At 39.8% G+C, this 27,774-nt stretch overlaps 1 protein-coding gene across 1 annotated transcript in view; it reads left to right on the forward strand.

The window, feature by feature from the left end:
- LOC124555282 (peroxisomal targeting signal 1 receptor) overlaps positions 1–27,774 on the forward strand; it is a 238,538-nt gene that overhangs the window by 48,276 nt on the left and 162,488 nt on the right. Inside the window, exons 3-5 of the mRNA XM_047129157.1 lie at positions 3,454–3,608; positions 3,934–4,236; positions 10,251–10,399. Coding sequence (XP_046985113.1) covers positions 3,456–3,608; positions 3,934–4,236; positions 10,251–10,399 — 605 coding nt within the window. The 5' untranslated portion in view covers positions 3,454–3,455. The remainder of the gene's footprint in view (positions 1–3,453; positions 3,609–3,933; positions 4,237–10,250; positions 10,400–27,774) is intronic.

Raw genomic sequence — 27,774 nt, forward strand, 5'->3', positions numbered from 1 at the left:
CTGCAGCACAAGCTTCAAAATGTTGATCACTGCAAAATCTATGGATATAAATGTTTTATATTTGTGTTCCTTCTTAATATAAGTGAAAACTCATCCTTTCTCCATACCTGACCTGTTGTAACTGGGTGCTAGGTTATGTCCATCCATATTCAGAATTCCTATACCTGTCGTTAAATGAGGTTCAAAAACATGTTACAATAATGGAAATTCCAGGGTGGAGCAGTACATAAAATAAGGAAAAGGCAACCACTCACCTACAGCAGATCAATGCTTGGAGCACAGCATTCACACTAGCTTTTTTTCCAGCAATAGTACACAAATTCACACACTGACACCCAAAGGCACATTCCCACATTCCCATGGCCTTGGCAAGACTAATTATTGGTATTCAATTATTAAAAGGAGTTGCCTGAGCTGATTGAAGTAGGGAGGCGGTAGGGAAGAAAGCAAAGAGGGGGTAGCAGGAAAGAGGCAGGTCTTTTGACAGATGAATTTACGGCTGCACAACAAGACATGGATGGTTGGAGAGGGGGAAAAGGAGAGAAAGGTGAAGATGGAAGAGGGAGAGAGGAAGGGGAAGGAGAGGGGTTGGAAAAGGGGGGGGGGGGAGAGAGAGAGAGAGAGAGAGAGAGAGAGAGAGAGAGAGAGAGAGAGAGAGAGAGGGGGGGGGGGGGAGGGGGGGAGGCAGTGCAGGACCTGGACGGAGGAGGAGTGACATGGACAGAAGAGGGAAGGGAAAAGGCAAGGTGAGTCAGTAGGAACAGGTTAGTGGAGGTTTATGTTACAGAGATTGAGAGACCACAGAATGTGTTGGAGAGACAATTTTCATCGGAGAGACAATTTTCATCTGTGTAGTTCAGAGAAACTTGTGCCGGGAGGAAGTATCCAAATGGGCCTCATAGTGAAGCAGCTGTTGAAATCATTTGTGTTGTGATTTTACAGCATGTTCGGCAACTGAATGGTTAAGTTTGTGTTTTGCTACAACTTGGGTGTGGCCATTCATGTGACTAAGCAAATGGTTACTTATCACCCCCAGGGGGCTCGCCGCTCTTTGGCTGCTTCTTTCTTGGTTATCACAGGGTCCAAGCCTTTGCGGCATCTTTTTCCTTCTGTGTTGCATTTCTATCCTCTTGCTGTTGTTTTTCCCCTCCCTTGGGGAACATGTCTGGGATGTTTATGGAAATGTGTTCTACATATTCAATAGCTGATATCAGAAAAACCTCTCCCACAGTTTTTCATTCCTTTTTTCTTTCTTCATTCCCCTTCTCCTATCCTTCATCTGCCTTGGCGTTTGAGGTTCCTCATTTTCTTCTCCCTCCCTGTGCGCTCCTGAAGGCCAGCCTATGCCTCTGATGTGTAACAGGTGACTGGGTAATGCTTAATTCCCCTGGTTGACAGGTAGGGTTTGCATGTGGGATAATGACAATATTATGAAAAGGATAGTTGCTGCTCATCATATAGCGGGGATGCTAAGTCACAGATAGGCACAACAAAAAGAATTGTCAGTAAGTAAATGCCTTCATCAGAATTACACGCACACACGAGCGACCATGAGTCTCAGGCTGTCAAGGCCGCATAGCAAGCAGCAGAGCATGATGGGAGAAGCAGACTGGGTATTGGAGATAAGAAGAACACTGGGGCAAGGAGGGAATAGCTGGGTAGGGGTGGGGGTAGGGGTGGGGGTAGGGGTAGGGGACGGTAAAGTGCAACTTGTGGGAGAGGATAGGGTAGCTAGGTGCAGTTGGGCGGTTAGACGGAGGGATAGGGGGAGGGGGTCAGTGGAAAAGGGGAGAAGTAAAAAGAATGTGGGCGCATTGGTGGAATAGATGGTTGTGTAATGCTGGAAAGGGAACAGGTGAGGTGATAGATGGGTAAAGGACAAGACTAACAAAGGTTGAGGCCAGGCGGGTTACAGGAATACAGGATATATTGCAGGGAGAGTTCTCACCCTTGCAATTCAGAAAAACTTGCCTTTAAGACCTGCAGTAGAAAGATAAAAGAAATAACTACATTACAAAGAGAAAAACAGCACAACATTAAAAATTATAAAATAACATATTACAAAAAGCACAATAAAAAATCTGCTCAGTCATTCACAATAGAGGAGATATCTACTGCAGATTGTAGTCTATTGTTGCCGGTCTCCAGCTTCAGCATCCACTGCTCCACTTGTTTAAATACTGTTACTACGCAATCCTTCCATTATGTCCTGAAATGTCCTGTTGGGTGTTTTCCAGCAGGTTGAGAATGGAGGACACGGTATGGGAGGGATGTATCAGCTCGAAGGTTGTAGCCAAACAACTGTAGCCTCCTGTGCCATAATATTCAGCCAATGTGTGGCTTTCCGAATTGCGGATACAGGTCGTCTTTCCTATTTACCTTGTATGATATTGTAGACCGGTCCATAGATCTTTCAAATTACCTCCCTCTCAAAGGCACAGACTGCTTCTTCAGTTGTTGCTGATGTTGCCCAGGTTTCACAACCATACAAAATTATAGGCTGTACTATTGTCATGTATAGCTGGTCGAATTCTTCTGTGACATCAGTCATGACTTAATAAATTGTTCAGACTAAAAAACATGTGACTAGGGTGTGTATTTCTTTGATGTACTTCTTTCACCACTTCACCTCTAATAGTCAATATGGATCCCATGTACTAGAATTCTTGAGCTTGTTCAAAAATATGCCCCTCAACAACAGTGGAAGGAAAGGAGGCATGGCAGTGTGGTACTAAGAGATACTTGATTTTATCATCATTCATCACTGGCCCAATTTTCATTACATTATGGAGATACTGGGAGGTACCAGCACATACTGGCTACAGGTAGTCTACAAGGATCACAACATCGTCATCTACCAAAAAGTCTCATAGCCATTCCTACTAGTAAATTAAGACAAATTAAAAACAGTTTTGAATGAAAATCAATTTTATTTTCTTGATGAGTCCTTTATCACTATGAAAAATTATTTGTAAGTACACAAGACTCGTAGTTTTAGGTAATTCACAAGTGATCTAATGGTAAAAAAAATCTGTAAATTGTTATTTGTATATTAACAAATGCAAAATTTATTGTTACACACAAATCTTTAGTTTGTAATTTGTAAACTGGCATATTCAGAAAACTAATCTGTATGATGTCGTGGAATTACATTATTTCTAGTGATTGTATTTGATTATTCAGTGTTGAATAAATATGTTATTATTATTAATCTATGGAATATGAAACTGAATAAATGTGGCAATAATGACGGAGTTGTTCTATGTCTTTGAAAGCTAATTTCATGTATGGATTGTGAATACATTTGAGTTTGCAGTGAATTATAGTAAAATAAAAATGAGTTTTATTTTCTGTGTTTACTGTAATTTGAATGTATGTTTGAATACCTTTCACAGCTCAGCTGTACACTAATGATGTTGTTGTTATAAAATATATATTTATTTTAATTTTCAGGCATGTCTCTGAAAGACCTAGTGGAAGCAGACTGCAGCAGAGAAGCTGCTGCAGCAGAATTTTCATCACACTTTGTTCATGATAAAGCATTTAGGGATGCTGGTGTGGAACACCCTTTCCAAGATGCAGGTGGTAATATCTCTAGCGCTGAACAGGTACTCACACCCAGTTCAAAACTGACATTTTACAGTTATGTTTGTGCCTTTATGGCTTATTTGTAAACTTTTAAACATGTCTGACAATTTGTACCATATTATTTCTAGCTCTAATTAAATAACTTTTACCATCAGGCTTTACATAATGGCCTATATGAGGTCACTGTTCTCTGTTACAAGAAACTATATTTTTATGTAGATTGACCTTTCAATGTACCAAATCGTCTGTGAAATACAAGTGAAACGTGTGTTAAAATAACAGAATTTACTGTTCAGCTTTGCTTCTGCACTTGAGTTTAGCCTTATTTTTGTATTTTCATTGCAGCTGGTTAATCAGTTTCTTGCTGAAAGTGCTGCTCACAGTGCTCCAAAATCATTCAGAATGGATTCTTTGCTGGAAGAAATGCGGGAGATTGAATCTTCTGTCAGTCACCACGCTCCCATTCAAGCTCCAGGAGTGGCTGTTCTAGCAGCAGCTGATCCTGTGGGGATTGCTGGTGAAGATGTTATTTGGGCTGAAGAATTTCTTGCATCTGAGAAACAATTGGCAGCAGATGATCCTGTGGGGGTTCCTGGTGAAGATCTTATTTGGGCTGAACAATATCTTGAATCTGGAAAACAATTTGATGTGAGTAGTTAACTCTAGGTTTGCACTTTGTATGAATTTTAAGGTAGTACAGAAGGTGTATGACATAAGGGGGTGATGTGAGATGTGTCTTTTTCTCACTTTTCTCCTATGGAAGATGGTTTATTATTTCTGTTCATGTTATGAAAATCAAAACTTACTAGCTACACTTCTATCATGTCATGCGAAAGTGCTAATCCCTTAGTTAAGGTGAATTATGCCTAATTCAGTTTGTGAGTAGATAAATGTCATATCAGCAGTATTTGTTGAATGAACCCAAGTTGCAGTGAATAAGATATTTATGAATTGTATGGAAAATAAGTAAGATTCATTGGCAGCACTGCACACACATTATTGGCAAGAAAAATGGATATCAGAGTAGGCACAGAACACAAGCCAACATACAAACAGTTGCATTCATGTGCAAAAGACTGTAATCAGAGTTTGAATAACAATGAGGCACACTGATTTAGTCTATGTTTACTACTTAAATTTCTGTATGTAGTTTGGGTGAAAGAATGTATCAAAATATTATAGTTGACATTGGAGCAGAGTTCATATAATTGGTTAACACTTTACAGTCTACCATCTCCTCAGTGAGGGCTTACCTGAAAGGAAATCAAAGACATCCTTCCATCTCACTTTTATCAAACTTCTACATTAAACTCTCTGATGATCATTTCATCTTTGAGAAGCAGACATTAAATATATGTCAGTCATGGAAAACATAATGGTCCCCCTTTCTACTTCTTCAGTTTTTAATTTTATTATTTTTTAAATATGTTGAGAGTTTTCCTGGAGTTCAGAGATTCAGCCTCTCTGTATTATAATACATTGACACAAATTTTACCACTTGGTCTCACAGGAAACATTATAGTGAATTTCCTAGATCTGAGTTCTGTATCATTTGGTCCATTTCTGAATCTCATCTCACCTCCTTCATTGTTGACTTTCACCTCACTGACAGTGATTACCACCTTGTGGTTCATACTATGACTGCCATTGAGCAACAGTTGCTACTCATTCCACATGAAATGTTCACTCCTTTGCAGCCTCACCAATTGTAAATGTTTTTGACAAATTTGATACATAGTGCTCAGCCAGTCACACCACTGGTTTGACATTTTCCAACTACCTCATGTACCTGGTGCACAAGTAGATTTAATGTGCTATTGTAGCCATCTTAAGAACTGCTGACTCATTTAAAAATAAATGGAAGTCTGTGTGTGTTGTTACACAATACTAACCTGTCATGGATCACTCGAGGTACTTTCACACAAGGGCTAAGATTTTATTGAGCCATGCTGTGAAATGAGCACCTCCCACCGACTGCTGTTACCACACTACTCGAAAAGCTTTACATTCCATATAACAATGAGAACAATCAGTTTTTAACAAAATAATTTAATTGGATAGATAAAAGATCCCGTCGCAACGAAAAATGACTTTGTTTTAGTGATTGCCACTCTTAATTCACATATCATGTCTGTGGCACTGTCTCCCCTATTTCACGATGATACAAAACGAGTCACCCTTCTTTGTACTTTTACCTTTGTATTTTTATGGATTTCTTTCCCTGACATAGTTTTCTATTAAAAGATTGCAATGAAACAATAATGGAATTCAAATCAATGTTCTTCAGATTATTTATTTATTGATCATTTATCATGACCAGGTTAGAGCCTTAAGGTCCTCTCTTGCTTCTGACCAGGAGCATTATAGTAACTGTGTGTGGCTATATAAACACAAATGGCCACCACTTCAAATCAAGCAGTACAGTTGGTTAGAACAAATCTTAATGACTTTTACAATTCAAGGATGAAAACTACTTTCTTAATTCTCTCTACTTTAAAAATGCAGATGAGAATACAATAGCACCATCAATCATTTACTATCACCTTGTATACATCTATTGATGGGCATGAATAAAGCAATAAACTTCATTACACTATCATGTACTAGCTGACAAACTGTGACCTTTATGTTCTTTGATACCAATAATAGACTAATGATTAGCACAGTTTTAGCATATGGGGACCTGTAATCTTTTATGATGTGCCACTGCACTTTTGATCAAACTTAAGTCATGTACAAACATGTAGATTTTAACCAAGTTGTCGTCATCATCCATCATCCATCATCCATCATCATCATAGATTGATTTTTGAACCACACAGTAACTAACCCATGGGGGCCCTGAATCTGTTGTTATACAGAAAGGCACTTCTAGTTGAATGTTCTCTGTGTACAAGCAAGTAAAGCTTAATCATGATGTTCTTTAATGAAATTAGACTGAATAATAATGTACACACTGTCCAAAGTGTGGGAGACCCTCAAACTGTTATGTACTACTACACATCCTTTGGAAGGCACTTTTACTATTGATCAGCCTGCGAAATAAAGACAAACTATTTTTATGATAAAGAAACATGATTAATATAAACTTACATAACACCTAAAAACATGAGAGTGGCCTGTAAACTAGTGTGGTTCACAACCTATTTAGCAAAACACTTTTCAGGTCCTAATTTGTGTGCCAACTAAAATAATCTCGGTATTACTTCTTTACATCATCATAATTTGCTATCAAAGGATATAATCACTTTGATGAAAACTTGGAACTATTTGTGGATTAGGAATCAGATCCTAATGTAGGTGAGTGTCATTCAATGTTAAGTCAACACAGTGCTTTTACTCCCCATCACAGATTTTGATGAAATCGAGGGCAGGGGTAGCCTACAATTTTATTAAAATACATTGGCCCATTTCGAACATATGGCAGTGTGAAGTTGTCAAAAATCACCAAAAAAATGCCCTACTGCCTTAATTTTGAGAGTTGCTACAACAAATTTAAATCAAGATAAAATGGTGGGGTAGGTTAATTTTGTGGCATTTCGCATGAGCTTTCCTATAATAGAAACGCAATATGGGTTTGAGATGAAAATTGTTTTTCAAATTAAAATTTTTAGTTTATCAAAAAACACATCTTTAAAATTCTTCAAAAATTATATACAACACTTCACTTTAATGATAACTAATTCATGAAGTGAAAATGGGACTGTCATGAGTTCACACCTTTACACAATTTTAAAAACACATATTTAACTAAAGAATAACATTTTTGTAAAATTTATTGTTTTAAACTTTATTCTTAATATATCTATGCATACTTTCAAATTTACTGATAACCACATACATTTGACAGGTCATTTATGAAACCTGATGCATGCAGTATGCGTGTTAAGATTTCACTTCTTTTTAAGTGTTGCATTGGTTTTTACAATATGCTCATGAATTTTATATATTCTTCCTGTTGGTGTTACTAGGTTCAATTTACAAAGAACATCATTCACAAATACTCACAGAATACAAAATTTTGCAAGATTTGCAAAAGACAGTGATGGGTGAACTGGGTGAAGGAAGGTGGCTTTTAACTTCATAAAGGCCTTCATCTTTTGTTTAAGTATTAACTAACCACCATTTCTTGTTCTATATGGCATTAATGTAGCTATTAATATCCCACAAAGCTATTTATTCTGGAGTTTTTTTTAACTGTTTCAACAGGAAATTCTGTTGTAGCTGAAAAAGAATTTACCAATATTTTTTATGTATTTGATGCTGTTGGTATAGAAGTGTATCCCCTTGTGATGGTAACAGACTGACTAAAGCACTATTCTTGAAATCTTTCAGTTTCATTGTACTCTTCCTGTGTTGAAGATTCGAAGTGTGCAGATGTGATGCTTTTAACTGCTGAAACAAAACGTTTCGGTGTCAAAATCTTTGTGGAAACATAAGTTTACCAAATTGTTTTGGTTTTATGAATTGAATTAACTTTTTTTCGTAACAGTAGACTGCTATGATGATATGGTACAAACAGTTAGAAATTACAACAGAGATCATATGTTCTGTTTTCTTCTCTCCTTTGTAATACACTACAAAGTGGTGCACTGTTGCATCATCACTTGACCAATGATAACTCTGCGCCTCATCTTGGATCATGAAAGTGTAATTCCCAGAGAAGTCACATATTCACCTTCATTCAAGTTTTCCAGGATTTCATTAGCAAAAGAGCTTTACTGCTTGGCTAGAAAATCATGGAGTATGGCCAGTTCTTCAGAAAATACTCAGTGAACTCTGATGAGGTCTCCTGCATTGTTTCCAAGTTACATTTGTCTGCTGAGACCCACTGTCGAAAGGTGATATTTTCAATTATGTTATCATCAAATGCATTTTGTAGTATACGTTTTATTGGGTTGCTTACTGAGAAACAACTACAGTTTCCCATAATACAGTGAATTGATGCTGAGTTGCACAGCACTTTTACCACACAGTTGTTATAAGAGGCTAATTCTCCATTGGTTAACATACTGAGCTTAGCATTTTCTATCATGACTAGTTCAAATAAACAATGAGATTTTTATCCCAATTTGTACTTTTTACATCCACTCAAAACTTTAATATTATAGCAATCACAGTACAATAGTTTATAAACAAAACTAATATTTTTAGTAGTTCTGATAAAATAATCACTCATAATAGTCTAAAACATATTACACACAAATTTATGGAAAGAATTTATTTATATATCCACTTAAATCTGTAAATCTTACAAAAACGTCATTTTTAGTGAAATATGTATTTTTGAAATTTTATTCTAGTTAACCCGTGACAGTTCCACTTTCATAATTAGGGAATTAGTTAACAATAATGTGAAGTGTTGTATATAATTTTTTGAAAAAAAATTGAAGATGTGCTTTTTCATTTAAATCTGAAAAACAATTTTCATCTCAAACCCATATTGTGTTAATATCACAGGAAGCGCATGAAAAATGCTGCAAAAGGACACCTCTCCCAACATTTTAGCATAATTAGGAGAGTTACTGCAGCAATCTCAAGTTATGGTATTGAGCCACTTTTTGGTGATTTTTGACAGTTTTATAGTGCCCTATTTAAAAATGGGTCAACATATTAATGAACTAGGTATTTTCCTTAACCTGTATGTAGACGGCCTCTGTGCCAAGTTTCAGCAAAATGGTGAGTTAAAATTCACATGAAAATTGTGCTGATTTGACATGGAATGTGACGAAGATCAAAGATGTGTACCTGACACACAATTTAAATAAACAGTTACACAGAGAACACCTCACAAAAACTGGTTCAAGCATAATATTACAATTGTAACACATTGCATTGTCTAGCAGTGGTTAAAGAGTTGAGCCACTGTGGCGGCAGTGTTGGCCAGAATTATGCATCCATGGCTCTTCATGTAACATGATCTCCGAAACCTCTTCTCGACAAGAGAGTTATAAATGAGAGCATACCACTATTTGCCACATTGATGTAAACAAATGCCAAACTCTATCAAAGGCACTATGGGACTTAACATCTGAGGTCATCAGTCCCCTAGACTTAGAACTAGTTAACCTAACTAACCTAAGGACGTCACACACACACACACACACACACACACACACACACACACACACACACACACACACACACACACCTGTGCCCGAAGCAGGATTTGAACCTGCGACTGCAACAACAGCGCGGTTCCGGACTGAAGCGCCTAGAACCGCTCGGCTACAGCGGCCGGCCTCCACACTGTACACAGCCCTCCCTCTACCATTCCCTTTCCCTCTGCCCCCGCCGCCTTCCCTCTGCCCCCGCCGCCTTCCCTCTGCCCCCGCCGCCTTCCCTCTGCCCCCGCCGCCTTCCCTCTGCCCCCGCCGCCTTCCCTCTGCCCCCGCGGCCTTCCCTCTGCCCCCGTTGTTACTTCTGTCAGTCCTTGAGCCCACCATTCCCCATCCCTGTTCCCCCCTCGCAGCTGTCTGTCCCTTCCCCTACCCTTAAGGACAGGTAAAGTGTGTCATGTTCTAAAATCATTTGACAACAATTCTTAGTCAGTACTTGGATGTGAATGGCAAGAATGATTGAGGATTTATCTCTGAAAAGAACAATTACAATGTTTAGAGGAAGCAAGTGCGTATTTTAAATTTCTTTATTGTTTTTCGTAGCAAGAGCCAGATGGGGAAGCAATTTGGAGCTCAACAATAGAAACACTAGATAAAATATTACCAGTTAATGCCAACAGGAATGCAGAAGAATATGAGCTTGGATTTGGCCCAAATTGGATTGATGAATTTTTCAATGAATATGATCTAAAGTAAGTCAGCTAACTTACATTTCATTGTTACATAAACAGAGTGCATATATCATAATTATAACAAATGTGTTTTATTTTTATTTGTGAATAATTTCTTTCTGCCTGGTTCAAGATGTTCAATGACCTGACAAGAGGTTTAATGGTACCATCAGTAATTTTGTGTACCAGAACATCACTGAAGCCCTTCTGTGACATGCCTGCCACTAGAACCAAGTACATGCCTGGTGTGTGGGCCACTAAACACTGTATTGTACACAGTTCTTGTAGGAATGTCTAAAATTCCTTGCCTCATTGTGTAGACTGGTGATGTGGACCACCATCACAATGGAATGTGTTCAGTGTATATGTGATGCTGGCAGCTCTGTGAGTGAATTTCATGTAAAAACTCACTTCGCATAGAGAAGCATGTAAGTCAGTGATGCTGTTGACTCTAGTCAATGTGTTGATGCCTGCCAGATAGCATTTGTGGACAATGTGCTTGCTTCGCTGAGATTGTAGAGTAAGTACTGTGAAAATTTACACTTGGTTGAGTTTCACTTCAGGCTTGCACATCCTCCAGAAATAGCATAATACAGCCCAAAGGTGTTTTTAAGTAATCCTGTCGAACAGCAGCAGCAAAAATTCTGTTTTTGAGATAATTATAAAACTATGCGATACCGATGTTTATTTTGGTGCTGGAATATGCATGCCAGTACCGCAAGTAGACATCCACTGAGTGGTGACAAATGGCCTGTTCAGATGATTCGGGTTTTGTAATCCATCGGACAGATGGCTGTCAGATCATCAGAAGGGCCCACACTGGAGGAGGGAGTTTTAAGGCCTGGGGAATGTTTTTGTGGCATTTTCGTGGTGATCTCATAGTTCTAGAAGGCACAAAGGATCAACGCAAGTATGCATCTATCCTGGGGGCCCATGTCCACCCCTATGTGCAGTTGCTTTTTCTCGGCAAGGTGGCATCTACCTGCAGATCAATGAAACATATCGCACATCTCACAGTGTACTTGGATGGTTCAGAGAGCACCAGGAAGAGTTTACCATACTGCCCTGGCCACCAAACTCCTTAGATTTAAACCCAGTTGAGAATCAGTGGGGGTAACCTTGATCAGACTGTTTGCGCCATATATCCTCAACCAAGAAACCTAGTGCAGCTGGCCATGTTACTGGAGTTGGCATGGCTCCACATCACAGTCGGTACCTTCCAGAACCTCATTTCCCCACTTCCTGCATGTCTCATAGCAGTCTGTGCTGCGGAAGATGATTATTCAGAGTTAAGACAGGTGGTCACATTAATGTGACATTCAATAAGTAATGCAACATATTTTTTGCTTGGCCAATTTTGGTTGAAAAATACAGATTTTGTTGTGGGACATCAAGGAATATTCCTGCCTCAACCTCTGTAGTTTCATAAAGTTCCTATTGTTGGTGGCACTGTGTGTAGCCTTCAAAATGACATCTGTAACAAAGGTGTGTTTCAAACAGAGAGCTGTCACTGAATTTCTTTTGGCAGAAAACCAGAGCATCACAGATATTCATAGACACTTGCAGAATGTCTGCAGAGACCTGGCAGTGAACAAAAGCATGTAGAGTAGTCTGTCAAGGTGTCTTTCATCATCACATCAACTTGTCCAATCTCCCACATGCCAGTTAGCCACATGCTGCTGTGACTCATACAATGTTGGAGTGTGGGGACACAATCATTCAATGTGATTGATGGATGACAAACACACACCTCACTGCTGAACTGGGTTTGTAGTCTAACACAGTCATCATCCATTTGTGATACTCAAAGATGTGTGCCCGCTGTGTTACTCACCACCTAACAGAAGATGATAAAGAGCGTTGAAGGACAAGCTATACAGAGTTGGTTGCACGTTAGGAGTATGATCATGACAATTTTTTTATTAAAAATAGTCACAGGCAATGAAACATGGGTTTTTCACTTTGAACAAGAAAGAGAATGGCAATCTATGGAGTGACGTGACTCCACATCTCCTCTGAAGAAAAAGTTCAAAGCCACAGCCTCAGCTGTTAAAGTCATGATGATGGTCTTCTGGGACTCTGAAGGGGCTATTCTGTTTGATGTCCCCCCTCATGGTGCGACAGTCAACTCTGAAATGTATTGTGCTACCCCCAGGAAATTGAAGGAGTGACTTCAGCATGTTCATTGCCACAAAAAAGCAAACAAACTTTTCCTTCTCTATGACAAAGCAAGGCCTCACACAAGGTTACGCACCCAAGAGCCGCTCACAAAACTTCATTGGACTGTTCTTCCTCATACACCCTACAGTCTGGATCTCGCACCTTCCAGTTTCCATCTGCTTTGCTGAATGAAGGATGTACTCCACAGGAAGTGGTACATGGATGATGGGTAGATTATTGATGTAGCAAGATGTAGGCTCCGTGTTGAGTCAGTAGAGTGGTACCATGCAGGCATACAGGCCCTCCCAGTGAGGCGGCATATGTACAGAATTTTTTGAAAAATAGGGTTTTGTAGCCAAAGAGTGCAGGTTAAATGTATCTATTTATGCATTAAAGTATGCACAAAAATACTGGAAATATATGCTAAATAACCAAAACTTTACATATTTGCACTTAAAATGAGCGAACCTGTACCTAAAAGTAACTCAAAATAGATCTTAAAAAGTATGAATCTAACAATTTATTGGGCATTTCTAACATTACAGTAATACTAAACTAATTCTGAATTTATTTTTAGTTATGTTTCTAATAGTAAATTACTAAATATTGTTCCAAATCTTTTGGAAAGGCCTTCCTTACATGTGTCAAAATAAATTGTACATTTTGAAAAGTCCCCTCTGTGTCACATTATGTTGCAAAGTTGAATTTCATTGATGTGATGCTGCTTGCAAAATAATCCTGAAAGTATGTCTGGAACTGTAATGTCTCATAAACATTTTATCACAAATTTAACAGAAATCACGCACATGCTGATTTTGTAATGTATTAAAAAATTCGCTTGCAATATTTCATATAAGATTGAGTGGCAGGAAAGGGAAGCAGCGGTTGAGAAGGGAATGAGACATGGTTGTAGCCTATCCCCAATGTTACTCGATCTATATATTTAGCAAGCAGTAAAGGAAATAAAAGAAAATTTTGGAGTAGAAATTAAAGTCCAGGGAAAATAAATAAAAAAAGTTTTAGATCTGCTGATGACTTTGTAATTCTGTCAGACAGCAAAGGGCTTGGTAGAGCAGTTGAACGGAATGGACAGTATCTTGAAAGGAGGATATAGGTTGAACATCAGCTCAAGTGAAACAAAGATGATAATGGAATGTAGTCTAATTAAATCTGGTGACGCTGAGAGAATTAGATTAGGAAATGAGACACTTAAAGTAGTACATGAGTTCTGCTGTTTGGGCAGCAAAATAACTTATGATGGTCAAAGAAGAGAGTGTATAAAATGTAGACTGGCAATGGCAAGAAAAGCATTTCTGAAGAAGAGAGATTTCTTAACATTCAATATACAGGGTGTTACAAAAAGGTACGGCCAAACTTTCAGGAAACATTCCTCACACACAAATAAAGAAAAGATGTTACGTGGACATTTGTCCAGAAACACTTAATTTCCATGTTAGAGCTCATTTTAGTTTCATCAGTATGTACTGTACTTCCTCGATTCACCGCCATGATTTCATACGGGATACTCTACCTGTGCTGTTAGATCATGTGCCTTTACAAGTACGACACAACATGTGGTTCATGCACGATGGAGTTCCTGCACATTTCAGTTGAAGTGTTCGTACGCTTCTCAACAACAGATTCGGTGACCGATGGATTGGTAGAGGCGGACCAATTCCATGGCCTCCACGCTCTCCTGGCCTCAACCCTCTTGACTTTCATTTATGGAGTCATTTGAAAGCTCTTGTCTACGCAACCCCAGTATCAAATGTAGATACTCTTCATGCTCGTATTGTGGACGGCTGTGATACAATACGCCATTCTCCAGGGCTGCATCAGCGCATCAGGGATTCCATGCGACGGAGGGTGGATGCATGTATCCTCGCTAACGGTGGACATTTTGAACATTTCCTGTAACAAAGTGTTTGAAGTCGTGCTGGTACGTTCTGTTGCTGTGTGTTTCCATTCCGTGATTAATGTGATTTGAAGAGAAGTAATAAAATGAGCTCTAACATGGAAAGTAAGCGTTTCCGGATACATGTCCACATAACATATTTTCTTTCTTTGTGTGTGAGGAATGTTTCCTGAAAGTTTGGCCGTACCTTTCTGTAACACACTGTTGATTTAAGTGTCAGGAAGTCATTTCTGAAAATATTTGTATGAAGTGTAACCATGTATGGAAGTAAAGCATCGATGATAAACAGTTTAGAAAAGAAGAGAATAGAAACTTTTGAAATTTGAGGATTAGATGGGTAGATCATGTTATGAATGAGGAGGTACTGAATAGAATTGGGGAGAAAAGAAATTTGTGCCACAACCTGACTAGAAGAAGGGATCAGTTGGTAGGACACATTCTGAGACATCAAGGGATTACCTATTTAATACTGGAGGAAAATATGGTGGGTAAAAATCATAGAGGGAAACCAAGAGGTGAATACAGTAAGCAGATTCAGAAGGATGCGTGTTGCAGTAGTTACTTGGAGATGAAGAGGCTCGCACAGAATAGGATAGCATGGAGAGCTGCATCAAACCACTCTTCGGACTGAAGACTACAATAATGACATTTCATATAAATTGAGGGAACCACAGATGACTAGAGATATTGCAGTGGCTGTTATTTTTCAAGAAACAAAAAGTGTCTAGTTCAGTGCTGTATTTCCTGATTATGTGATACATTGATCTGTTTTGACAGCCAAGACAAGCAGCCAGGGAGAGTTGCAGCAGAAATAAACTTGATTTACATGTGGTGGTAAATTTTGTTTTTGTGATCCTTAATCACCGTTGACCATGCTTTAGTAAAAGTTCGCAGTGGTTCTGAGCAAAGCTCAGCTGACCAGGTAGAAAAAACTTTTATGTGAATCAGTTAAACCATGCAAAATTAGCCTTATAGTTTAATGGATTGTGTCTAGTGATAAATGAAACGTGGAAAAGCCCACTTAATTGTACAAACATAATATTAATAATTACTCACTTAAATCTTCACTTTTGGGCCAGACGGTGTGACCAAGCGGTTCTAGGCGCTTCAGTCCGGAACCGCACGACTGCTACGGTTGCAGGTTTGAATCCTGCCTCGGGCATGGATGAGTGTGATGTCCTTAGGTTGGTTAGGTTTAAGTAGTTCTAAGTTCTGGGGGACTGATGACCTCAGATGTTAAGTCCCATAGTGCTCAGAGCCATTTAAATCTTCACATTTCTTAATTTTTGAGCAGCAAAGATCTTCACCAACTTCTCCATGTTGAGTGAACATGCAGTCTGTCTTTTCACTACTATTATGGCAAGATGTCTTAGCTGCTGTTGCTCATTCAAGATCTCAGATAGTTTTTAATGATCCGTAACTTGGAAAAGCTACATTCTGCAGGGGCTACAGTCACTGGCATGTACAAAAATATTCTTAACACAGTTGTTATATTTAGGAAAGTATTGAGAACTACTTCAAAACGTGTGTTTGCAGTTTGCTGAGGCACTGGGGACAACAGATTAAATTCATTCACGAGATCCTACAAATTTATGTCTCCTGACTGCATTTTAGGGTCTCTCAAAGCATTCACAAGATTTCTGTATCTTCTGTTGACATTGTATTTCTTTATTGTCAAGTTCTTAATGTCACAAATAACAATGAACCTTCACAGCAGTTAATGAGCTGCTGAAATTTTTCCTTCAGAGACATTACAGCAATGTCTATCTCACTATAGAAGTAGTTTATCCCTAAGTGATTCTCTTCCCTGTAATGGGTTCATCCTTACTTTCATAACAAAACTACCCTTTAACAATTGCAGATGTGGGTTCTGTTACCTGAACATCATTTCCGAAAGCTGTATCCAATTCCTCTGCTTCTTTCTTAGCCTTTTCAAAACTGATGGCTCTGTATTCTTCAATAACACTAAGTGTTGATTTTATTAATTTTTCTTTAGTGTCTAATTGCATACCTTCTTGCTGAACTGGTTTATGGACTCTGATGACATGGCAAAGGATACTGTGCCATATCACAACACACAAAGCATATTTAAATTTTGTTTTTCCCTTAAAGGGACAAGATGCTTCATTGATATACATTGGATCAGATCATTTTTGGAGGTGTTGTTTAACTCTGCTAAAGAAAGTCTTATGTTATTAAGCTCAGATCTTACAACCTGAGCACTTCCAGTCCTAGCCTCCCATGTTGTCTCACATAGCGGCTTCAAAGTCCAGCTTATGTGATTCTTCAGTGTTTTCCAGGGCTTTACAGAGGTAGATCTATGTCAAAAAGTAACACAATTACAGAAGATTTAATTACATCTCTAATAACCAAATGCTTCCTTTGAACACGGCAGTTGGTGTAATGAGCTCTTGGATTTTCTTCGGTTTGGAAAACACGTCTACCACTCTTAAAACAATGCGTAATTGCTCCTTGTGACTTAAATCTGGTGTACAGGCCAGTATTGTTGAATAATATTCATTTTGAATGTACTATTCTTCAAGATAGATAAAATCCGATCAGAAATTATGGAAATTATTTCATTTTGTATGCCCTTATGTAAGTAAGTAACTAATCTTCCAGGTATAGCCACATGATTTATACAGTCACATAATATGGGATCAAACTCTTCCGTTAATTCTGCTTGCACTAAAAAGTTTCCATTACCTTAGTGTTATTCGATCTTTTTGCCGGGCACCCAGGTCCACTATGAATGACCACCTGGGGCAGTGTGCATTTGTTTTTTAGTTAGTGGCAACGAAGACAACTGTGAGGAATTTAATTTCTGGTGTCAACCTGTGTGGCCTCGTTGGAATTCAGCTTAGGATACTGGCCTGCCTGTGTAGGTAGCCATAACCTTGAAGCTGAACTATTGAACACTACTCTAATTAGCACCAATAGTGACTGCTGTGTTTTCAACTAGATTTTTTGTGAATTGGTTGTAAAGTTGATAAACTATGAATGTTTTTTAAAAAAAGGACGACAAGGAAAGTGGTAATGAAGATAGGAAATGCAAGTATAGAAAATATGGTGATAACTAATTAATTTTGATTTCACGTGCACTAGTGTTAACAATGAAGAGTGCCCACAGTGTGTTTTGTCTTTGAAAGCACTTTCAGTTAAGTGTATGCTACCTAGCAAATTAAAGAATCATTTAGAAAGTGTTCATAAGAATGATGTGGTCAAACGAAGAAAATATTTTTGTAGAATATTGAGTCAAATACAAGAACAAAAATCATCATTTTCTAAGTAGGTGAAAATTGTGAATAAAGTACTCCAAGCACTCAACAATGTAGCATACCGAGAAGCAAAATGTAAGGGAACCCATACTATTGCATAATAATTAATTCTTCGGTATGCTGTTGACATGATGACTGTTATGCTTGAAGAATCCATGGCAAAAGAGCTTTTGCCCATTCCTTTGTCTGATACTACAATTAGTCATCAAATTGAAGATTAAAGAGAGGATCTTCATGAACATACTATAGAATAAATCAGATTGAGAGATTTTCGTTTGTAGCTTGATGAAGCTATTGAGAGCAATAGAGATGCTCATTTAATTTTATTTGTGTGATTTGTTGATGGAAAAAGTAATGAAATGATGGAAGATCTTTTTTTTTTTTTTAACCAAGTACTGCAAACTGTCATGAATGTGGTGAACTGTATTAGAACTCACCCTCAGGTTTTTTAGACAAATGTGTCATGATATGGGGTTGAACATACATCTCTCTTATTTTACAGCTGTTGTTTCCCATGGGAAATCTATCGAAGCACATTTATGAACTTTGGAGAGAAGTCTGTTCTTACCTGGAAGAAGTGCTTTATAGACACTGACTTTCTATTAAAGTTGCATATTTATGTGGTATATTTCAGAAGTTAAACTCACTGAATAAGTCTCTGCAAGGAAGTGAAGCTGCATTGAAAAAGCTTTGCTCTTAAAAAAACTGCTGCTCTGGAAGACCAAAATGAATGTCGGAGGAGAAATGGACCACTTCCCATGTTTGCAGCCCTTTTGGCAGTGGCTGTCATTAAATCCAAGTGTAGATCCAGACTTTGTTTAGAGAAGGAAATGAGGGTAGCTATATTTCATTCGATGCCAAGATTTGCCAAGTTATAATATAAGAGACATGCTCAATTTCCCAGTGAGGTGATCAGTGCTTTATTAATAACTTTTTAAAAATTATTTCAATTTTCACAAGGTATCCTGCAGGGGAGTCACAGAAACAACATAGTTGGTCAGGGGAGCCATGAACTGGAAAAGGCCAAATACCACTACATTAGCTGGATTTCCCAACATTTCATGGTCACCTTTTAATGGAGGATTTATTTCGGCAAGGAAACATGCTATGGAAAATAACATTAACCGATGCTGCCTCCTGACACAACTCCCATCATCCAAAATGCAGTGTGTCTGGGACCTTCTTTCCCTCGAGCAGTGTGGGAACCAGAAACCTTTGCAATTCCTGTGCCATCTCTGAAGCCTGATGGAGCCACACAGCCTCAGACAGCTCCCTATACAACATGTAGCTGGCTCGCTGCCCAGCCCTGATACAGATGACTGTGGGGTCATATGCTAACCCCGCCCTTGCCGATGCCGCCAGCCTCACCAACTGGGTCCACAAGATTCTGGCAACCCTGCTTGCAACTGCCACTGCCGAGCATCAGGCCCATCCCCAGCCAGCGCAGCTAGCTTTCCATCACTCTGCCAGCCACTCGGCTCCATGAGCTGTTAATGGTATCACATACCACTCCTGTCCCCGCAGTACAGCACCCAGCAGATGGCCTATATGACATCCTTGCCTGCCGCATTGCTGACATGGCAATGCTACAAGGAACTGTGGCCTTCATTGATCCCGATCGCCGCCTACCGTGCAGCTGCAGCCATCAGTGTAGTGATGGCTACCACCGCAGCCCTTGCTGACCTGCCGACACCTCTCATGACACAGTCGGCCTCTGGTGGTATCATGAGCTTTTCAGCCTGGGTACTGTGAACTGCAGGGAGCTCAGCTCTTGACACACACACACACACACACACACTCACACACACACACACACACACGTCAACAGCCACTGGGATTATAAGCACCTGGCTGTTGGCCGATCTCCCAGCACCTGTTCATCCGTGATGCTCGCTCTGCAACACCTTTCCTCATTGACACCAGCTCCAAGTAGTCCACCTTGCCACAGTGGCTCGTGCAGGACACTGGCACTGCTTCAGCCATCCTCCTGATGGCAGCAAACAACTCTACCATTGCCACCTATGGCATACATCACCTCATCCTCGACCTCGCCATGGACCTTCACTGTTCCTGATGTCACTAACCCCATTATCAGAGTAGACTTCATTAGACAGTACCACCTGCTTCCTGATGTTGCAGGCAAGTGCCTCATTGACAGCAACACTGGGAGATCAATGAATTGCACCACTTGTTTCGCTGTTCTTTTCTACATGAAGCTGGTGGCATATTCCGGCCCCTGACTGGTGCAGTTTCCTGCTCTTACATATTCATCCAGCTTGCCTCAAGAGGTCTGCCATGCAACTGTCCACTACATTGGCACTGCCTCTGGACCACCTGCCTTCTGCCATCCATAGTATCTACTACAACACACACTCAGGATTGCCAAGGTCGAGTTTGTTGAGCTGCTCACCGCCGGTGTGCTGCACCCTTCAAAGAGCCCGTGGGCGTCTGCCCTTCACCTTCTCAAGGAGAGGGATGGCTCCTGGTGCCCATGCGGTGATTACTAGAAGCTAAACAGACACATCATCTGTGACCGATACTCAGTGCCATTCTTATGCAGCTACAACAAAGTGCTGGCTGGAGCTACAATTTTCAGCACAATTGACTGCACCAAGACTTTCACCTGGATTCCAGTTGCATCTGAGGACATCCAGCAGACTGCCATCATCACGGCATTTAGACTCTACTGGAGCACCTTTATGACCTTCGGCTTCCATAATGCTGCCGAAATGTGGCGACATTTCTTGGATGGCGTGCTGTGAGGCTTGCTCTGCTGTTTCACCTACTTGGAGGACATACTCACCTCCAAAGTATTCTTGAATGCCTCCATAATGCCAGCATCATCTTCAGCACAGCAAAGTGCATTCTCGGTGGTAGTGAAGTGGTGTTCTTGGGCCATCTCATCATCTCCACTGGCTCACGTCCCCTGCCCGACAAGATAAAGCCATCCTTGATTTCCCACACCCAGAGACATTCAAGTACCTACATCTCTTCCTCGGCATGTTAAACTTCTTGTGCTGCCACCTGAGGAATGCCACCACTATGCAGAAGCCGTTCACCGCCACCCTCCTCGGTTCCCAGACAAAGGGGAACAAGCCAGTGCATTGGACAGTTTCCCTTGGCTGATGCTACCCTGCCAGGGTGTATATGACCCAGGACAACCGGGAGATCCGGGAAAATCCCGGGAATTTTTCTATCTGGGAGAAAACCGGGAAAAACCTGGGAATTGTTTAGAATTATTTATTATTTATTATTGTATCCCGCTACTGCAGAATGATACTGCAGCAACAAAACATGAATGGGAGAAAAAAAAAAAGGAAAACAAAACTTAAGTTGCAAAGGAAATGCGCCATATACAACAAAACAGTGCTCATACAAGTGCCTGCCAACAGTAAAGTGTGTCAAAGGCTTTAGGAACACTATGCAATGCTTTATAACGACAAATTGCCTCCAATGAGCGTGACATGACAACTGTTTAAATTAGCCGTTTGAGCAGTTGTGGGCGGGCTCTTGCACATGCGCAGTTGAGTCGCGTATGAGTAGTACCTTCTCCCGCTTCTGGTTACAGAAGTGTGGCTGGGCGCCACTACTTAACATTACCCCGGTTCGGAAATATCGTAGATCCGGGGCTGATGCACAGAGCAGTCAGAGTTGTGGTGGGGAGGTGGGTCGTCTCCACGTGACCTGTGTTTACGTTTCGTGATTTTGTTGTTTCCTCTTCGTTTATTGCTCTCACGTTAAATGATAACAAAATGGATTTTTGTGGCCGGAAGCTACCAAATGAATTAAAATGCGTTCGCATAATTACGGCAGGCTAAAATATGTTAATAGTTTCAGATTTTATTTCCACCTTTAACAGTCGAGCATTAATCGCCTTACAGAACAATGAAGTTATTTTTGCTGGTTTGCTAAAGAGATTTCTACTGAGACAGTGAATTTATTTGAAACGAAGTGTTTAATTTCACACTATTGGCTAGTTTCAACTGTTCGCTGCATTTCAAGTGCACGTATGGCATTATGCTATAATAAAGAACCAAACATGAGTATTGGTACTCCAAGAAAATTTACATACAGATGTGCATTTTATGCACTTTAGTATGGGTCGCGAAATCCCGACGCTCTTGAAGTATCCTTTGATGTCTTGTTCCTTTTATGACATAGTGTAAGATCTTTTAATGTTTTACACTTACGAACATATGGGCTTCCTGCGTCATCGTAGCCACGCAAGCGCGGTGACGCCAGTTATCTGGCGCTTTCTTGCAACTGCTGAAACGAACCTATTTCTAACATGTCACGGGAAAATATTGCGAATGGTGGTTTGAAAAGTGTTACATTCAAAGCAGATTTCCTTTTACGCAAGATGAATTATGTGCGAGAATGTACGATGAATTTCTTAAATCACAAAGCGTTTGACTCTCATTTAAAAATCAACTCTTTGAGGACAACCATTTAAAAGTATTTCGAACCCAGAAGATGAGACATTTGCGTCGTTATTAAAAATTTTACTGGCACATTTGCGTGATGTATCTTGAAGTGCAACACATGCAAAAAAGATCAACATTATATGTGGAAGCTTAGCTTCTCTTCCAACTTATTAATCTTAGAGACCAATATTATATGTGAATGCTATGTATATTAATTTGAGCCATTAACTTTTCTTATTTGTGTATTCGCACTACTTAAGAGTGATCTTGCTATTGGCTGACTACATGACATGACCTATTGCTGTCATCAGCTGACGAGATCACGTGAATGAGCTATGACGCTTACAAAAGCACATAAGAATCTCGATTTCAATGCTTCGGAAAGTGACATGCATTGTTTGGTGGAATTTATAGCTTTGTAATACAAAAATATGCAGATACATGTTGCTGCACATCAAAGGTCTTTCAAAATGTGTTTTCCCCCTTGAGTTTTTCTTTTCTAAAGTGCCGGGAAATTCTACATTGGTATATAAAACCATAAACATCCAAAGGATTGATGACTTTTACAGTGCCGAGGAAGAGTATACTGTCACTTAACGCGGAAAAAGTGTACTTTCGTCCGGGAGAAAGTGTATTTTTAACCGGGAAATCCGGGAATTTTTTTTCCTTGTCCACGTATACACCCTGCCTGCTCATCCACCCCACCCCACCCCACCCCACTGCCCCACTTGCCATCATGGTCAACTCCAGCCAGACCACTATTGGCGCTGTCCTGCAGCAGCATGCTGGCAACACCTGGCTACTGCTTGCTTTCTTCTCCAGCAAGTTCTCTGCCACTCAACAATGCTGGAGCACATATGACAGAGAGCTCCTCCCCATCTATGGGCCAATCAAATACACTTGGCTGTTGGTGGAGGCCTATCACTTCATGGTCATCAGTGACTACAAGCTCACAATGTTTGCCCTTGCAAAAAACAGTGCTCCTCACATCAATTCCAGCAGCTGTCATTTTGCCCATCCCTGCATGCACAGGATTGGACACAGGCCCAGGGTGATCCTGACCCATGCCCTCCACCAGTACCAGCCTTCGCCATAGCCACCTCAGTCACCACTTGAGCTTCCCTCTCTTGGGGCAGGGGGGGGAGCGGGGGAAGTGTGTGGCAGCATCTCACCGTATGGCTGTCTGAGCAGTTCAGTGTACGCATAGCTTGCAACGGCTGTCTATTAAGGCAGTGTGTTTCTCCCTTGGTGTGATAATTCCACACCAAGCTGTCGATTGTACTTTGACTGGATACCTGCACACTATTGTCTCTGGCTACCAATAGAGAACACTATCTTGGCCTGTAGTGAGACTTCCACCAACCTAGCCACAACTAGTCACCATCTTCCCACTGCAGTGTCAACATCAGTTCCTGCTCTGCGGTCATACCACAGTGGATATGCCAAGTGCTGACATGTAATGTGAAGTTATGAGACACCCATGCCACATTGTCTCTACCATTACTACACAGCTGAGCATGCGAATGGTGTTTTATGGTATGTCTTTTGCTGAAGACTATTAATTCCACACCTCACATCAGAATATCGTTGTGCTGCTGAAACCTGGGGATGAGATTGCCACCTCACTTGGCGCCCGCTCTTTCTACCATCGCACACTTTTTTCCATTGCCAACCACGCTGGCAAGTGGCTTTGTTCAGAAATTATGAATTTCGAGACTACCGTATTTACTCGAATCTAAGCCGCACCTGAAAAATGAGACTCTAAATCCAAGGGGAGAGAAAAGTTTTAGGCCGCACCTCCAAATCGAAACAAAGATGGTCCATTGTAATATGAGACACAATTTAGGTCGAATGGACGACGATACAGCTACAGTAGTTTGGTTAGAGTCGTAAGCTTAGCAGTTAAGCTTTACCAGGTAGCCATTGCTATGCGTCAGGCGCTACATCCATATTTATACGGGTACCCTTCCTTTTCCACGTGCTTCGTCTGGTTTGAATCGATTGCTTATTTTGCTTTGATCTGATAAGTGCCGTTTTCTTTGTTATAGGTGTTTACGTCACTCTAAGCTGAAAATGCGTTACTGTACTGTGTCATGCACTGTTTGTCGCATTCTGATAGTGCGTGTTTACGGCCTGTCGCTGCTCGCGGCATGGCTTACTTTTGTGCGCGTTACCGCCGCTTACTATTAAAAAAACAAAAAGAGAGAGAGAGAGAGAGAGAGAGAGAGAGAGAGAGAGAGGAATCGTCTCATTAGCGAAACAATGGCAAGAGACTGCTATTTGTTGTTACTTACGCTGCTGCTTTCTTTGATAATGATCAACAAGAACCAAATAATAGACTGCGTATGATAGAACATGTTCTGAACGAGAGTTAGGCGAAAATTTTTCTCCATTTGAAAATCTTTGCAGCCGCTTCTTTAGTACATCAAATTCTGCACAGAAATTAGTCATCTTAGATTTAAAAATCTAGTCAGTTGCCGTGCTTCATTTCTCACTATCACTATTAGGCATAAGAATAATACGAATATAAACGTGACACGATACATATATTCTTCCGCGTTTGCTGTTGTCTCACTCTAGTTTCGTAGTTTATTAGGCAGACAGGATTTAAATGAGATAGCAGCAAACACGAAAGAATACATGGCAAAATGTTTATATTCGTATTATTCTTATGATGAAGAGAATACTGCATGTGATTCACATTTCATCAGGTTCCTATTAGCAACCATCTCTTCTCACAGGTAGGAAAAAATTCAGAACGTAGAGTTGGCCATATTGACAAACATCCCAAACAGTGTTGCCAGTCGGATTTTCGTAGTACATTGAAATTCTGCTATATTCGCAGATGAACAATACGGAATTTGTATTTACTTTGTTGGATAATGTATGAAAATGCAGTGGTCGAAACTCGGGGAATAGAAAAAAAAAGCTCGTCTTCCACTTTCCTTTTTTAAACTGACGCAGAGGTTTTGGCGCCAGTATTTAGCTTTGTGCCTACAAAGCATGCCTGTGTAGCACTACATATATTCGACGGCAGAAGTTAGTTGTGGTTGCACCTACCAACATTTTTCAGAACTTCCGCTTGCTTTGTACTTGATTGTAAGCCGCAGGCGGTTTTTTGGATTACAAAAACCGGAAAAAAAGTGCGGCTTAGATTCGAGTAAATACGGTATTTCATGTGCTGCATAGTTGGTAATTAGATGTGTTTCAGCATTGTCACAACTTCAAATTTCTTTTTTGAGATGACATGCTACCATTCAATCACCTCCCTATAATGTGGAAACATTTGCCCAGAGTCTAAATCTGAAAGTGGAAAACCAACTGCCTGAAGCACAACACCAGACTTTGACGGTGTCCACATATGCTACTGGCATGGAGAGTTGCTTTTCCACTAAATTTTGAAGGGATTTGTACCCCTTCATAATATTACACATAGCTGAGACTTGCCATTCTAGGTACACATAAGACTCCTTCCCATGTCAGCATTAATAGAGTTCATTATTATCCCATGGTTGAAACAAGAACCTAGAGTTGTGAGCATGTAGGCTACTTGATACATGAATCTGTGGCCGTAATAATCGTTAGCCTAATTTGAAGGGGCAACCCAGTGTTTTTCATTTCCTTCACCTCTCACCGAAGTATTCAGTCAGTGATATTTTTCAAACTCTTCCTGGTTTAATCACCAAAGACTCATTTTTCCACAATAATGGAGCAGTCTTCAATTTTATCTTGGAATAAAGGTATTGGTTTTATCTGGAAACGTCAGATTTCACTATACTGTTGTGCGTCAGTTAAAATGCGTATTTTGTGGTATGCAAGTACAAATACAAACTCACCAAATGAGGCACTTAAGCTTCACAAACATGTAAATCTGTGTGGTGCTCAATCAATTTGCTTCTATCAGCCAATCGGAGTAGTTTCACTGCTAAATCACATTAAAGATCTTTCTGTACAATAGGTTGTGCAGAAGTGACAGGAAATGTCATGTCGACAGCACATTGTTACTGGAATGGAGATGGTTGGAAGTATGCAGTTTAATTTGACATTGCATATAGTGCCGTAGTGTTTTACATCGGAAATTAGCTGTCATTTTAAGATTGTACACAATCGTCAGCATTGAGAAAAAAATCAAAATCCAGTTTCAGCACAGGGGAGCATGGAAAAATGCTAAATTTTGCAACATTTCGTAAAAGCTGCCAGTTTCACATTGTGTCGCTAAAAAACACCAATTTCTCAATATTTTTCACTTTATCATTTTCACGTAATCTTGCTGTACCTACTTATTGGTTGAACATTCTGGTGAAAGGTGGTGACACTGTAGCTGTCAGTTCCTACTCTGCTTATGGTAATATTGTTGGTCCCATTACCACTGTTAGTTCTGTGTCATTATACATTCTCTCAAAAATGAAAGTCCATCTGGTTTTGGTGGTGTTTGCAGTAGATCACTAAAGACTTTTTCTAATATAATAATACCAATCTTATCTGAAATATGTAATGCATCACTAAATCAAGGCATTTTATCAGAGACTGAAATATGCCATTGTTAAATCCCTATTTAATAAAGGTGATGAGAGATACGTCAATAGCTGCAAGTCTGTTTCACAGCTGAGATTTTCCAAAATTTTTGAGAAGCTGATGTATTCTACAATAGTATCTCATATTAGCAACTATAGTATCCTCAGAAAATCACTGTTTGTTTTTCAGAACGTTTGCTCTACTGAAATGCCATTTACATGTTTAGTCACCAGATTTTATGAGCATTAAATAATAAAATAGTACCAGTTGGTATTTTCTGTGCCCTTTCTGAGGCATTTGTGTGAATCACAGCATTCACTTAGTAAAGTTGAAGTTTTATAGGACTGATAGTATAGCCAACCAATGGATAATGTCACATCTGACCAAAAGAATGCAGAAAGTTGTAGTTAGTAAGTCAGTCAATGTTCTGGGAGTATAATTCTGAGTGGGGAGAAATCACGAATGGGATTCCCCAGGACTCAATCGTAGGTCCGTATTTCTCATATATATCTAAATAATCTTCCATCTGATATGCAACATGCAGAAGTAGTTATTTTTGCTGATGACACTAGTATTGTAATCAGTCCAAACATGCGTACCTAACAGAAGAATAAATGGTGAACAAAGTTCTTAAAAGTTCATTGGCTGGTTTTCTGCGAATGTTCTCACCACTCCTAGTTTTAAAAAGACACAACATGTTCAGTCCTGCACATCTACGGATACTGCATCAATGATAAGTGTAACACATGGTGATGAAATAATATATAGGCTGGAAACTTCAAAATTCTTTGGTGTCCGTTTTGATGAGAATTTAAATAGGAAAAAGCAAATTTTATAACTCCTAAAACAACTAAGTTCAGCTTCATGTGCCCTTAGAATCTTTGCAAATCTTGGGGAGAGACAAATCAGTAAGTTGACATATTTTGTGTATTTTCATTCATTAATGTCAAATGGAATAATGTTCTGGGATAATTCGTCTTTAATAAAGAAAGTCTTCATTGTGCAAAGAATGTGGTGCTCACCCATGATCATTTTGTAGACTTTTGTTTAGGGAGTTGGACATTTTGACTACTGCTTCATCATGTATTTGTTCCCTCATGAAGT

Source organism: Schistocerca americana, chromosome X, assembly GCF_021461395.2.
Source record: "Schistocerca americana isolate TAMUIC-IGC-003095 chromosome X, iqSchAmer2.1, whole genome shotgun sequence".
Classification (NCBI taxonomy): domain Eukaryota; kingdom Metazoa; phylum Arthropoda; class Insecta; order Orthoptera; family Acrididae; genus Schistocerca; species Schistocerca americana.